Source organism: Mytilus galloprovincialis, chromosome 3 (genome assembly GCF_965363235.1).
Source record: "Mytilus galloprovincialis chromosome 3, xbMytGall1.hap1.1, whole genome shotgun sequence".
NCBI lineage: Eukaryota > Metazoa > Mollusca > Bivalvia > Mytilida > Mytilidae > Mytilus > Mytilus galloprovincialis.
In genome coordinates this window covers 65236990-65253688 of record NC_134840.1, presented here as the reverse complement: position 1 = coordinate 65253688, position 16699 = coordinate 65236990, and the positions used below count along the sequence as shown (strand labels likewise).

Here is a 16699-nt window from a genome sequence, read left to right as displayed (position 1 = left end):
AACCCAATAATCTCGTTTTTCCAGTGGACGAGTCTATTAGGTTTTTGACACGTGTGTTAAAACTTATTTTCGTACGACGTTTTTACATTTTTTTCTTTATCAGTTTTCGTGCTTGAAGATCATTATTCACCAAGTTTTCTGGAATTAAGAGCTACGCGAATCTATTTTTCTTGTTTCTGAAATGACAATTTAATTTCGTCTTTGTCCGTGCACCCCCCTTTTTTTTACTGTAAATTATTAGACAATGTCATGCGATGTTTATAACAGCTGAGCAATAATATTTCATCGAACTAAAATTTAAGAAATGATGATAAAATAGCCTAACAAACATATTGTTAGAAAGGTGAAATATATATTGATTTTTCATATTTTTCTGTCATCAAAGATGATTTTTTTTCTTTTTTCTCCCGACCGACCGACCCGACTTTTTCATGGGGAAAATCCGTAAACCAACAAATTAAAAACCTGTGGCCTGATTGATAATAAGTGGTCCAAATTTATGCCTATTGAGACTAAAACTAAATGCAAGTTTTCCATTGAAAAGTAAAAAAAATCTGACCATCAGACTATATTGTCTTTCAAAAAAATTAAATTCAAGAGTCCTTTTGCAATTAGACTTCTTGTATCATAACACTTTAGCATAGAAATGAGCAAAAAGTAACACATTTTTATTTCTGATAGCTTCTGTGTGCATATTTATATGTCAATATGGGCTACCACCTAAATCGACTAAATAATTCTCAGTATTACATGGCCCAAGACACTGGGAAAGCCATTTGACTAACTCGCCTGCTTATTGGTTATAAATAAAGAAAACATCTAAAATTATGGACTATGGTTAAAAGATAACCAGTAATCTTTAATTATAGATGTTTTACCCAAAATTGGATGTTTTACGGCGTATTAGATGTTTTCCTTAATTTTAACCGTTTTTCTTTATCTTTATAATTTCGTCCGGCGTTTTAGCTGTTTATCGTAATCACTCTCATACTCTCAGATAACGATGTCCCTTTAATAAATTGCGCTATCGATAGCGTGTATTTAATTTACGTTATATTAATAACATCAGTAGTTAAATGTTTCAGTTATTATATATACATCCATGTCATATTAATGCAATTAAATTCACAGTCCCACTTGAATTTAATATATAGAGATTAAAATTGTAAAATACGGAAATCGTTGTTACAGGCCATAAATATGTGTGATATATTAATTAATATCTTAATTAGTTTACAAAAAAATCTGCAAATGTGTTTTTCTTTAAGTTTTATTGCTATCGTTGTCACTTGTCAATCAAAAATCAAAATTAAACGAATCCAGTAAGTATGCCTCAGTTTATCATTTGTGAAACATTATTGGGAAACTAATAACAGAGTGAGTTGTGCTAGAGAGTTGATAGATTAAATATTTTATTTTAAAAGGAATTCCAATTTACTGTAATTGTATTAATCTCATTAAACATGACATTCATTTATATCATAATGTTGACCTTTAATTTCTTAATTATAACAGTTTTCTTGATTACAGGTAAATCAATTGGTATGAACACACTTAACAGGCACGTGATACTTATTATTTTTATAATGACATAAAATTTTCATGAATAAATTCAGTATTTTAATTACACCACATGATTATCTGTCGCAATACCCGACAGCTGTCGATTTAAAGTTCGAATTTATAAAATTCTTTGTGGTGACATAACTATCTAAATTGTGAACGTACTTCGCTTATGTAGTCAAATAGATGATTTTAAAAGTAATAAAATCATGTGCCTGGCTATTTGTTTCGTTAATGATTTGTCTACGTTTGATTAACATATTTAAATTTTACTTCCATGTTACCAATTTTACTAACTTTAATTTTAATATGTATTCTTTTTATCTTTTAAAAATGTGGGCAGGTATTTTTTCGGGATGTCGGGATCGATCGTTTTAAGCTAATGATTTTGGGGGTGATCCTTTCGGGGTCCGGGAATTCTTTTTATTACGAGTTTCGAGAAGTCGGGATTCAAATTTCTTTCAATTCTGGATTATGGGATCTTATGTTTTAAAGCCCAGGATTTCGGTATCAGAACCCCACCAACCCTCTCTTGAAAGAGTTCTCCCCCAATTATTTTCGGCAAGTCAATAAGCAAATGGAAATAAATACGGAGCACAGAATATATGTTTAAATTGGTGATTCAGAAAAATAATTTATTTCAAAATTGTTGATTGCAGTCTATTTAAATATCAACATTGTGTGCTCAGTATTTAATTACTGATTGTGAGCATGCTCCTTGCCACACACTATTCATTCTTCGTGCAACAGTGTAATATCGTATTTAACATCGAGTTTTGAGGGGGGATATGACCTTTACCGGGACTCCGGGATCCGGTGTTTTAAGCTCGGGATTTCGGGATCCGGGAATTCTTTTCTCGAATTTCATGTTTTCAAGCCCGGGATTTCGTGTTTTTAATTTCGGGATCAGGTCCCCTCCTACCCTCCCTCAATTTTGAACTGATTTTTAACAGGGTAGCTTAAAATTGTTGGAAGTTAGAAGTTGCACCGAATATCAGTGTTCCTTATTTTACCAAAGAAAAGTTGATGTTTGTTTTGTTATTTTTTATTGTTGTGAGTTTAATTACATATCATTGTGCTTATTTGTTTGTATGCGTTAGTTGTCAGATATATAAACTGGGAAAAAAGCTGCCACTATATATAGGCTAAAATTGAAAGAACAAAATGTTTTCAACATGTCGCCAAAGAAATAGATTGTTTTTTTCACAAAACTTATGAAAAGGCGAAAAAAATAATTGTTCAGAAAAAAATCCATAGCCCACCCCCCCCCCCCCCCGAAAATCAAATGGTTGCTGCCTAAGGCTGTTAGTTTTCTCGTTTGAATTGTTTTACATTGTCTTATCAGGGCCTTTTATAGCTGACTCTGTGGTATGGGCTTTGCTCATTGTTGAAGGTGACCTATAAATGTTAATGTCTGTGTCATTTTGGTCTCTAGTGGATAGTTGTCTCATTGGCAATCATCAGTCAGTTTTAATCTAGCGGCGTACTACAGTACTTGATACAAAGGCATGGAGATGTATATATTTATTTCTCTAATTCTATATAATTCTATGGAAATTTATCCCTTTCCGAACCCATTGCATAAAAAAATATAATCAACGTGTGGTTGCTGGTGATCTCAAAAGATCATTGGATGAGTTTAAGGGTCATGACCTTTTTAGCTAAGTGGATTAATCAAAATATGAAACAGGTGTTAATGAAATTGACATCTTTGTGCAAAGTGAAAGGCCTTGAAGGGGATTTTCGGTTAACAAAAAAAGAAAATGTCTTTTTAATCATCAGAGAAACAGATTCTTACATAGTTACTCGTGGATTATCGGATTTATCCAATCTCGATAGTTAAATTATAAATTTTAAAGTCCTCGCAGAGGCCGCTTAGACTTTAAAATTGATAATTTAACTATCAGGATTGGATAAATCCGATAATCCACTGGTATCAATGTAAGGATCTATATATACATTTGACCGTTGGATATGGGTTTGCCTCTTTGTATAGTTTATAATGGTCTAGCTGGGCAATGTTGGTCCTATTGACGACATGTACAAATCAATAGAAGGTTAATTTATATAAACAGCTTATGCTAAAGATGAAGAATCGAACAAAACAAACATCTTGAAGAATTTATAAGCCTGAACTAACAAACCAGCTGAATAAGTTTTATTTTAATTCAGTATATAACAGTACAAGCAACAGCTCTTGAAAGTTAAATGAAATAAATTTACATAACATTAACAGAAATAATGCAGGTAAATAACAAAGTGAACAGCATATATCATATATATAAGAATAAATAAATACAGGTAAAACATATTGAAATATATGCAAAATACTATTAAAAGTTGTTTTTAAACGAAGAACTCGACTGAAGCATTACTTAAAGCACATTTAAAAATAAGGAGATGTGGCATGATTGGCAATGAGATAACTAACCACCCAAATTCAAATCCTTTGGATATCAGGAATTATATATCACTGTACATACTAACTTCAACAATGAGACAAGAATCACTTCTTAACACTAATCAAACACAGAAGCAGATCAGGCTTGTAATATTTCATTTGGGCCTTTAAAAATCATGTCCTATGACAACAGAAATGAAATAAAATTTAGCTCCGATCTTTTAATTGTAAGTCCATCTTGAAGACAAACCCATATTCTACAGTAAACTTTAAAAGGCCCTATATATGTACAATGGCGGACAGAACCCGAATATGAATAAATTCAAACAAGAAAACTAACAGCTTTTTATCTTACTTCTGAAGCTGAACTAAATTGTTGTTACAAAATTTTAATGCCGAACACAGACTAGAAATGATAAAATATTTTTTTATATAAAACGTTTGGGTATATTTATACATGTCAAAATAGGTATACTTGTCACTTTGAAAACTTATATCATTGTAAAATGGTCAACTAATTACAATGTAATATATGCATTATGAACATAAATAATTGGAAAAATACATAGTGATTGTCATTGAGTTGTGTCTCTATCAACATTTTTACATTGGCAGTTTTAGAATCCACAGAACACCATCCTCCATAACATGCACTAACGGTGCTGACATATTGCGTACAAAGATGATGGGATTAGGCAAATGGTCACTTGGTGTCACAAAATAGCACTTAGAGTCTTCATCTTCTTCCAGGTATCCTAGCCAATTAACCCACACTAGTTCGTTGGTGTTATTCTTGAAAAAGAATTGAATCCTACCGACACAGTTGTTGCACATGATAACTGAGCACTGCTCTCGTTGAGTAGTCTTCTCAATCGACATGTCTCTATATGTCCCTTTCTTGTTTGCAGCATGATGATAGATTGTTATCTCACTTTGGATAACCTCACTTTGGTAGAAGTCGTGAATATGGGGTATTTCGTCTGCTGTCAGCTGTCTTGTTTCTGGTTTAAATCGTCCAGCAGACAGTTGACTGTTAAGTTTAGCTGCTTCGACTTTAATTGGACGGAAAAAACCAGCACTGTCTAGTAAAGTGATCAACCACTGAACCTATAAGTAAGAAAAAAGATAGTGTAGGAATTTCATATAAATTGGATGTCAGGTTTTTTTTAAAGGAGAAATCTTTTTTGAATCCATATATTATTCCGCAGCATTTATTCTAGAAAGCATATAAATTTCCCGACAATAATTTTCTCAGCCTACATATTAAAACAAGAATCTATCCCACAAATACAGTATTGCATCCCTTAAGATTGAATGTTTGTAGGGGAGCAACTAAATAATGAATTAGTTTCTATTGTCTTGTTGTTGCTTTGCTGTTTTATACACCTTTTTCCTTTTCATTTTATTCCAAAAAGTTCTGGAAATAACTCATAACTTTTCCTAACTCCAAACTCCAATTTTTTATTTCTGTTTATAAATTTTTAAATAGGCATGTTTAATGAACTTTAAACTCTGAACTTTAATTTAATAATTTGTCTCTTAAATATTTTTTTCTTTATCAAAAAGAGAATATTCGCTTCATGAACTATTTCTTCTCTTGGCTCATTACTGACGACCATTGTTTTGACAACAATTGACCCAAACACGATGTATAGTAATCATTCTTTTCCGGACTGGACTATATAGCATGAAGGTTGATTGACAAAGACCATGCTGGAACATGTACTTTGATTCTAAAATAAATCGATGCTTACCTCAACTTTTTTGATGGCAGATAACTCAGGATACTGGTTGTTTGAGACTGCCTCTGTCAAAGTGTGATTGAATCGCTCGTAAGGGAACATCCAAAAATTTCTTGGTGGTCCGTACAATCTTATATATTGTGGTAGGTGATGAAGGAGGTGAAAGTAGAACGTCTGAAAGAAAATGTAAATTCAAATACAAATAAAGAATTGCATTTATAGTCATCTTGGAATAAACAGTTTCCATTCAATAAATAACAACACAGTGTAAGACCTAAACAGAATTACAAAATTGAGTCAACCCTTCACTTATTCATTAGATTGCAGAAACAAAAGTATACTACAATAAATTTACTGGTGAATTTTCAATGTATTAGTCTTAAATTTAAATTTAATAGACATAGATAATATTTTTCAACAGTTATACCATCCCTAATCAATTCGATACACGACATGGTGGAAGGTAATTAAAACACTTATCACATGCTTTCTTTTTTCTATGGAAATTATATACTGTAATTCCAAATGCTTCAGAAATTTTAATCCGGTACAGAGATTAATGCTTTCTATTGTGTCAATTGTAGGTACTTTCAATCCATTTATTCAGTTTAGCAATTACATTGTGCAATAGAGTTCAGCAGGTCTGACCTAAAATTAATTAATTACTTATGGGTGGTCACACAACCATATAATTTGTTAAATTTTAATGAAGTTTGACAATGCAAAATTATTAAACTTTTAAAGACAATATACATGCATCATTTCGAGGCCTCATACAATCTGTATTAAGGTGGTACCTAACACTACAGGGAGATAACTCTGTAAAATCAGCTAAATGTTTTATTTACGTTGTGTTGTTGAAGGGATCTTCTCAATGATCAATGATCAAAATAAGTGTTTGTCAAACTGCTAAATAACCAGTTTAATTTTTCTGATAAACCGATTGGTTCAAAAAAAAAAAAAATTTCAAAGGGTCAAAAGTAAATACTTTGTCAAAATTTAAAGAAAATTAAACGAGCCAAATTAATTTTAGTTCAAGTGTTGGGTACCACCTTAATATGATTCATTCATAAATTTCATAATTGTCATATGTTTGTACCTGTAAGGCAGCTGGGAAATCTCTTTCCATCAGACACAAAGCCTCATGCCATCTCTTTTCGAAGTTGTCAATCAAGTCCATATCAAATGAAGAACCATATGCCTCCTCTAACACTAACAGGAAGTTTACTAGTGATGTTCTCTGTGGAGTACCAAGCATTCCCCGTATACAGAACCGTATGATACCATTTGAAAACAGCTGAAAAAGTTAAAAAGGTTTAAAATAAAAATACTGGATAAAAAAATATATTCAACATGCATTTCATCATTAATCAACTACAGAAAACTTGACTTATTGTTATGATTTCATTATGAGTAAAAGACAATACATGATACTTAGAAAACATGATAATTTAATAAATATTCATACTAAATATCTAAATTTAATTAAGAAATTATTGTTTCAAGCAAAAGGATACTTGGATGGATTGATTGATTTCCGTGTGTTTTATTCTCCAATGGCAAATATTTCATGCATATTCAGAAGACCCATTGGTGGACTTCGCCTGTTGTCTGCTCTATTGTCTACTTCATGCATAATCCAATTTATTTAAAGTGATTGTAGATTTCATATAACCTCAGAATTGGATATTTATTGCTTGGTACCAAAATTAGTTAAATCATTATTTTAAGACAGTGTGATACAAGTCTACATATTCACGTGATAAATAGATGACAGGCTAACTACACTTAAGGTTGGGAATATTAAGTACAGGAACTAAAAGAGCAAAAAAAATCAATAGGTCCATGTGCAGATAAAAAAACAGGTTCAGGGAGTGAGTATTGAATTTATGTTTGGGTCTAGGACAAAATTTAATAAAATACAGGACGGCAACTTGTGTATAATTCTGAATGCAACGTGAAAAAATTTCTGACTGCCCAAAGTGCCAAAAGTGAAAAATAAAATATAATAAAAAACAATACTGAATAGGCGAACAATTTAAAATAATAAAAAGACAGGACAGAGATATAACTAAAAAAAATTCAGGACAAATTGTTCGTCCAAGCCCCCCACACCCCTCCCCATTTACCCTCAACTCCATTAGTGTAAATTTGATCAATAATTACCGGTAATTGTGCAATGGCTGCATGAGGTTTTGGCATTCTGCTGAACTCTGTTTTGCTCCTTGGCCATGCCAGGAACATCCCCAACCATGAATAGGAGTCCGACTTTTACAACCTCCCGCTGTTTGGTGTCTCCGTTAAAAGTTGCTAGACCGTCTTTTAGTTGAACCAATTCGTTTACTAGGATCTCGTTGTACTTATTTAACTTCTTTGGGGCACGTGGTCCTACAGAAAGAAAGAAAAGCAAACTGTTACAAACGTTAGATTGACACTTTGCATTTTCCTTACATCACAAGCGTATAGATAGTATTTCTTCAGGTCAAGGACGTACTATTGTTATAAATGCATCCTGGCTAAAACATTGACAGTGATGACTTTTGACTGGGATTCGTATTTAAAACTGTTCAGGCACATGTCACATTCTCCATTTCCATTTTCAATTTTCTGTGGGTTAGGGATCCAGTCTATGCAGACTGGTTCTTTCTAATTATAAACTGTTCTGGAGAATTGAGGGTCAAAGAAGGTTATTTAATTAGACTAAAGACTAAAGAGTAAGGGGGGTTAGAGAGGTCCTGCATGGTTCCATATTTCCGGGTTTAAAAACATCAAATACCGAGGTCTCTAATCTAAAGTAATATAAATCCCAACATCCCGTAATTGCTCAAATAGAATTCACAGAAGTACCGAAGAACATCCTGCCCAGTCTTAATTAATGAGGGGGGATAGGAGGGGTCCTGATCCCGAAATCACAGGCTTAAAAACACGAAATCCCGAGGTCCCGAATTTAAATAAAGTAAATACCGACGTCCCGAAATTCGAAAACAAGAATTCCCGAATCCCAAAAGGGTTGATCCCGAAATCCCGAGCTTAAAAACACCCAATCCCGGAGTCCCGATAAAGGTCCTATCCCTCCTCTTTAATAGATCGGGAATTAATAGGAGAGTCCTGATCAAGAATTCAACAAGACTTAAAAAAACAACACGACGAAACCCCGAAGGATCAATCCCGAAAGGGTAAAATCCCGAGCTTAAGCACACACGATCCCCAAAGTCCCGGCCGTAAAGGTCTTATCCCCGTATAAGAGTAGTAAAGTTATTATTATTCTCTGCAATATTGTCTATGTGTTGTCGTTATTTTTTATCATTTATATTTTTGTTCAATATTCTCCATTCTTTCACTGCGGCGGATTTAGAGGGTTTTTCCATGGTGCCCGGGTCCCCCCTTTTTTTCTGGGAACAAAATGTTTGAATGTATATAAGGAATCACTGCAGCATGACGAGAGCCGGTCCCCAACTCGGCAGTCAATGGGCCCCCTTCTTATGATAAGCTTTTGGTTTTGTCATTAATTGCTTTAAAGGGAACAAAATTCCAATCCGTAGTATTTTTTGGTAATTTCATATACAAACTTTAAATATACCTGAAATTAATCCAAGCAAGAGAGTGGTGCCTGTCTTTGCCCTCATGTGTTGTGGAAGGTTCAGTATCAAACTAGACTGTGCCCAAATACTGTACGATCCTTGACTGATGATGTGGTGGAAAGGGTTGAAACCATCTGAACAGTAGGAAAGAGCTATGGCATTCTTCCCCATCTCCTGGCTGAAGGTAGCCCAACTTGACGATTCGTGCAGGTCTGCTACAAAGCGTGACTTTTCTGTAATGCCCTCCATCAGAGCTGTAAGTCTGGCCAACGATTTCACCTCTCTGAGCTGCTGAAGTCTTGGACCAACTGGTATAGTGTAATACCTAACAAAAACAGAATTAAAATAACTTTGTGCACATACTTGAGTCGTGTCAAACATTTCACATTTGAACATTATATATATCTACTGTAATTTTCATACAACTTTAAACATTTGATTTACTACCACTGGCACTGTGGCCGTTAATGATGAGCAACTATTTACGAAAAATATAATGACTTATTATTGTCGAATTTGGTTTTACCAGTAAGGAAATTTACTATTCGTAATCAGAATGAAAGTAGCTAAAATAAACTTCAAATGAACCATACATGTGACGAAGAGGGGATAAAAGGGGTACCATTCAATATTCCCTGGAAAATAAATGCTGAAACACGTATAAATAATTAACAAACATTCTGTATCATATCCCGTAAATACAACGTCAAATTGAAACGTCCATATAAGGTATGTCTTCTCTTTGGGATTATTTTTAAAACATATTTGTGATGTATAAACTAGAGAAAATTAAAGGTATATATAGAAAGGGGGTAGGAGGGGTCTTGGTCCCGGAAACCCGGGCTTAAAAACACAAAATCCCTAGGTTACGGATTTAAAAAAAAAATTAAATCGCGACATCTCGAAATTTGAAAAAAGAAATCCCGTATCCCGAAAAGGGTCAATCCCGAACTCACGAGCTTAAAAACACCCGATCCCGGTGTCCCGATAAAGGTCCTACCCCCTCATAGAAGGTCGTCCACAGAAATAAGCAGAAATGTGACTTACTTTGTTCCCACTGATCTATCTTGGTTACAAATTTCACATGTTTGGCGGTCTGCAGTGAATCTATATTCCTCACAGGCACATATGACGTGTTCTTCGTGTTGTACCAATAAGTCCTTTGTGACACGATCTCTGTTGAAAAAAAATGACATAAATATAAAAAAGATGTGGTACGATTGCCAATGAGACCACTCTCCATATAAGATACATGATAACACAGAAATTTACAATTCACCGTACGGCCTTTTACTATGCCCATAAGAATATTCGCTATAAATGGCCCCCGCAATAACAAGTGTAAAACACTTTAAATGACAATAATAACGGCCTAATTTATACATGTACCCAAAAAAAAAGGCCGGGGTTTGCATGTCTCATGGGAATGTCTGTGTCGCAACATTGATGTATTTATTTCTCCAATTGTCGGCCGTCATAAGTTCTTGGTTATTTCAAACTCATTCGTAGCCTTTAGTTGCTTGGGAACCCCTTACTTCCCTTACTTTTGTTGGTTGAAACATTTGGAAAAAACGCTGGTTTGTCTTTTCAAATCGAGTTGGTCGTATTGTAAATTTCAACGAATAGCCCAGCGTATATCTTGTTTACCCCCAAGAAATCTGTGAGGGTATGATAACTTTACTTAATTCAAACCTTTTTTCAAAAAAAAATTCTTTTTTCTTAATATAAATCCCACATCAAATAAATCAGTCTAACTTAGGGTGCATATTATCATCTTATGGTAGACATTTGATTGGAAGTATTCAGCATAACAAATGTCCAACCCTTACACTTTACAGCAGCTATAGACTATTAATGCAGGTCCCACACAAGGAAACCGTTTAAAAAGTGCACATTACATTCACTTTAGGTTATTTTAGCCCAGAAATGTTCTGCTCGGCAATCTCTAAAAAAATCGCGCCATATCCCCCATGCATTCAAAAATCCTGGAACCGCCCCTGTACAGTTTTTTGTATCTTTATATTTATACATACATTTCAGTGATAGTCTTTGGTATTATGTTCTCTTTAGGTGCTACTTTCTGAAATAGCAGTAGCAGTTCATTCACATCTTCCACACTGATGGAATACTTGCACTTTAACTGTAATTAAAAAGACAATAATGAGCAAATTTTTTTTTTTATTCAAATTGTAAAGCTGCTAAATACAGGAAATCAACATCTCAAATATGCAAATATGTGGAATTCTGATCAAAGAACCATAGGTCTACATGTACGTGTGTGATTCTGGTTGCTTTAAACACAAAGTTGTTGCTGATAAGTACTGTTAGGTGGTTTTTGTCATTTAAATTGTCATTCTAATAATGCAATAAGTGAATAATAAAAAATGATCAATATATGTAGGTCAAACTCAGCAAATCAGACAAACAGGTTACAGCTAGTATATATATACAAGTAATATGTACCTAAATTGCAGAATTTTAATAAAAAGTGGTACTGGGCAGGTCAACACATGCAGTGATATTTGAAAAGAAGTATATATGCATCTACCATAGATTCATATATAAAGCTCTAAAAGATGTGCCTATTGATTCCCAGGGGCGGATCCCGCCATTTAAAAAAGGGGAGTTTCCAACCCAGAGTAAATCACATGACCCCCCCCCCCCCCGTTTTCGCCACTGATTCCCCTCCTCCTTTAATTCAAATCAAGATTTGTAGACTTACTTTCAAAATCACAGCCATAAATGTGATCTGTGTAATATCTGTTGCACTGTGCAGTGGTCTTCTACGTGAGTCATCCTTGTTCTGAATCAGGTGTCCAAAGGCGGTTATTGGATGGTCCTGAAAAAAAATAAAAGAAAGAAATATTTAGAACTTTAACTTAGCATTAATCATTAATTTTATGTACGAACTGTGAATATTATACAAACCATTTTGATATTGTTAATGGGGGACCACTCTACAGAAATGGAATGTTTTAAAGAGAATAAAAAACAGTATTTTTTAATATAAGGAATAATGAGCAAAAATTTTAGAATGCAGAAAAGAAGGACACCAACCAACTTTATAGTATATCTTAAAAGATAAACTTTTTTTTAATAAATAAACTTATTTTATATTTTTAATAAAAAAATTTACTCATTGGATAGTTCTTCTAATTATTAAAAAACTATTAATGTATTTTTTTTAATTCATTTTGTTTTTATAATATTTAATTTTAAACTGTGACTATTAATTTGTCAAGTTTTAACATATTTTATTTTCTATAGCATCTTTTATTTATTTATGCATAGAAACTTTTATTTTATTATATATGAAATATTGTGATCAATTATATATTTTTTATAAGCTTTCAATATTTTGACTATTTATTTTTCTCTCAAAACCTGTAAAAATTTTGCTTACAACTTAAATAAAATATCATTTTATTTCCGAGAGTTGTATACTGGTTAAAAGTGTAAACTCTTCCGTCTTTAAGTCCTCTAATAAAAATGAGCCTGAGTTTAGAAAATGTGATACCTTCAAAAACAAATAATCAGTTACATCATAAAGTTCAAAGTAGTCAGCAATAAAGGTAATTCATAGACTTTTGATGTGAACAGACTCCCGCTGCTTTATTAATTGCCTGTGTATTCCAGTAAAGGTAAATGCTCAGATTAATTTGTCCAGGTGTAAATGTACCCCAAGGCCTAATGTGCCACTGTGGGAAAATTTAATTAGCCAATCAAATTGTAATTACCTAACTTGTAATTTTTAATTAACCAATAAAAAAGGAGGAGAATACCAATGGAAGTTAAAGTATTTAATTCAGTTGCATTATCCTCAAACATTTCATTTCTCTCAAAATGGAAACAGCTGAGTTAATTCGCGCCAACATTTTTCCTGAGTATATGTCCGATAGTGATGATTTATCCGACCATGACCACAGTTCCTTATCACAGTCAAGTCCAGCAAGTGTCAACATACCAGGTAGTTATTACAGCAATTTTCATTTTTCTTATTATTATTTTGTATACATTGGTTCATATACTGAGTGAAAAAAGTTAATGCATTACGATCTTTGCTTATACTAATGGGAAAAAAAGTCCGATTGGTTTTTTTGTTTTTTGTTTGTTATTTGTTTTTTTTATTTACGCTAAAGAGTATTGATAACTTTGAAATGTGAAATTATAAAAATATATATTGCGTTTTACTTTCATTTACTCAGTATATATAATTATGTGATACATATATTATTGGTCATTATTTTATTTATAGTGCAACCTGATATATAACAATTTCTATACATACATTAATACAAAGTCAATCAGCCAGCCTTTGTATATATGTTCATATAATTGAAACAGTAATCTAAATTATAATATGTTTATATATAATTTATTTATAAATTTTTTACGAATAATAAAAAAAAAAACTAATGTGCTCCTGGTTATCTGTGTATCACTTCCGTAATATGTCTCACTACTAAGTAGAATATAATAATTTAAAATAGATGTTGAGAATTGTTCTCAATATTTATCCTGACTTAATTATTATTATTATTATTATTATACACAATTATTAAAAATAGTTTTAATATAAATCAACCATTTACTTTCAAAACCATAGTTATTTAAATTTATAAGTAATGATTTATAAAGAACATGAGAAATTTTCCGTTTATAAAGCTGCCCCAAAAATTTATCATACGAAGTATTGCATAAAGAAATAATGGGAATCTGCCTAGTTCTGTATAAACTATACATTCTGGTGTTGATTGCTTCAAATGTAAAATGAGTTTACAAAATTTTAGGTACACCCGCTCTAATAAGTCAAAGTTTTCAAACCCCCAAATTTCTGACCCATATAACAAAATAGGTACAACAGCCTTATCAAAGAGATCAAGTTGACATTCAATAGATAAGTTATTAATTTTACTCTTTTTCAATATAGAATACATAGCATTTATTCCTTCATACATCGTTCCTTCAATTTTATAGAAACAAAGGATATAAAAATCCAGGATAGTTTAGGAATCTGAAAACTCTAAAGACTTACTGTGATTAATGTAGAGTGAAAGTAAACTGAGCACAGGAAATATTTCTTTCTTATAAATCTTTAATCAAGATACTATCTTGTGGTCATAAAGAAGCTTTAGTAGTGATAGTGTAGGAGAGAGTTATTAAACTTTAAAATTTTAACCGTTTTGTGAATAATTGTGGACGCCGACAACTCCGACGGAACGAGGGTCGGTATGTCTCAAATAGACTATCTTGAGCTCGGGATTTCGTTTTTTTAAGTCCGGGAATTCCGTATTGGGGTGGAGGCGGCTATTGGAAAATTTTCAATTTGGTTAGTCATGTCCAGAGTCCCTGAAGCATGTCGATAGCTGGCCATTTCACTGAGTACAGAATATCATTATTAATTAATTATATTGCAAAAAACATGAAACCCTGACGGTTAAAATGCAAACATAGTACATTGTATACACAAGTGGCAAGAATAATACATGAGAAATGTTTCAAAAAAGTGAAGTTGATATTAATAACATGTATCTCTATATATAATAATTGACCAATGTGGACCTTATTTTCGCAATTCCATAGATTGCTTTTTAAAGTCTACAACACTAGACAAAATATCTTTATTGGGATCTAGAATACTAAGTTTAGAGTTTGGGTTAAGCTGGTTAAAATTAGGATACGGGGTTTCAATTAGATTTATAAGGGAATGTCTTACATTACTGTTAATTTGGCAATGAAGGAAAAAGTGTTCCTCATCATGTAAAATTTTACAAACCGTTTGCAAAGTCTGTGTTCTCTTTGATTTTTTTTATAACGTCCTAATTCAATTTCCAAATTTTGGTCAAATTTAACCAAACTTAGCCACAATCATCTTTGGGGTATCTAGTTTAAAAATTGTGTCCAGTGACCCAGCATACCAACCAAGATGGCCGCCACAGCTAAAAATAAAACATAGGGGTAAAATGCAGTTTTTGGCTTATAACTCAAAAACCAATTGAAAGTATTTAGAGCAAATCTGACATGGGGTAAAAGTGTTTAACAGGTCAAGATGTATCTGCCCTGAAATCTTCAGATGAACCAGACAACCCGTAGTTAGGTTGCTGCCCCTGAATTGGTCATTTTAAGGAAATTTTGCTCTTTTTGGTTATTATCTTGAATATTACTATAGATAGAGATAAACTAAACAGCAATAATGTACATCAAAGTAAGACCTAAAAATAAGTCAACATGACCAAATAGTCAATTGACCCCCTAAGGATTTATTGCCCTTTTTAGTCAATTTTTAACAATTTTCTGATAAGTGTAAGCAGCAAGAATGTTTAGAAAAGTAAGATCTACAAACACATCCCCTTCACCAAAACACAATTTTGTCATAAATCCATCTGTGTCCTTTGTTTAATATTCACATAGACCAAGGTTTGCGACACAGGCTCTTTGGAGCCATCTAGTTGTATAGCAATATAATATTTGAAAGTAAATAATTGTTTAAAATAAGATTTTGCGTTGATGACGTCATAAATTTTGAACATTTATTGCACTAGTGCAATATCGGAATTTATTGCACACTAACTTTTGGTTACTTTCTATGGGAAATATTATATTGCTATGCAATAATATGTTTTATGAATTGTTGAGAATAAGTTATATTTTCATTAATTAAATTACAGGTATTAACTAGAAAAGTCATTTTTTAAAGTCTAGAATACCTTTTTTAGCTCACCTTTACTAAAAGGAAATGTGAGCTTTTGCCATCACTTGGCATCCGTCGTCGTAAACTATTTCAAAGATCTTCTCCTCTGAAACTACTGAACCAATTACAACCAAACTTTAGCTGAATGATCCTTAGGGTATCTAGAATAAAGTTTGTGTTTAACTTTCCATTTTGTGAAAAAAAACATGGCCGCCATGGCTTAAAGTAGAACATGGGGTCAAATGCAGTTTTTGGCAGGGTTGGCAAAATATTACCCGCCGGGAATTCCAGGGTGGGCAATACTCCCAGAAATGAGAAAAACTGGGCATTACTGGGCAATATGATTTTTTAAGCTTATTTTAATATAAAATAGTAAAGTCTTTGTGTAGTTTCACAGTATTACAGCTAAATATATACTTTTTATACAGATAACCATTGACAGTCATTTCTAAAAGAATGAAAAATCAAATTTCATTCCCTTCTCTGTAACCGGGATACAAGATTTGCACATTTTAATTTAATAAGGAAACATTGTTAATTACCAAGTATTGTTTCAATAATCCTTACTTTGAAAAAAATAATTATTGCAATGTTTAAGTGAATTGTTAATTTAAATGTTATACATTCAAACATTTATCGTATTGCTAAATAAACACCCTAAGGGGACATGCCATTAACACTTTTAAAATTGAAAGGGCTGATTATTGTTACATAAACAAAT

General features: G+C 32.6%; 2 protein-coding genes and 1 long non-coding RNA gene across 3 annotated transcripts in view; 1 reads left to right on the top strand and 2 right to left on the bottom strand.

The window, feature by feature from the left end:
• Positions 1 to 16699, top strand: part of LOC143068653 (uncharacterized) — a 511029-nt gene that overhangs the window by 72414 nt on the left and 421916 nt on the right. The gene's annotated exons all lie outside the window — the stretch shown is intronic.
• On the bottom strand, positions 3649 to 7000 carry LOC143068641 (uncharacterized). The gene is made up of 3 exons (XM_076242864.1): positions 6806 to 7000; positions 5719 to 5880; positions 3649 to 5071 (listed from the first exon to the last, which is right to left on the bottom strand). Exons 1-3 carry the CDS (start codon positions 6962 to 6964, stop codon positions 4568 to 4570), a joined length of 825 nt encoding a protein of 274 aa, XP_076098979.1. The 5' UTR covers positions 6965 to 7000; the 3' UTR covers positions 3649 to 4567.
• On the bottom strand, positions 7862 to 12151 carry LOC143069823 (uncharacterized). The gene is made up of 5 exons (XM_076244626.1): positions 12010 to 12151; positions 11321 to 11427; positions 10335 to 10463; positions 9287 to 9612; positions 7862 to 8094 (listed from the first exon to the last, which is right to left on the bottom strand). Exons 1-5 carry the CDS (start codon positions 12025 to 12027, stop codon positions 7862 to 7864), a joined length of 813 nt encoding a protein of 270 aa, XP_076100741.1. The 5' UTR covers positions 12028 to 12151.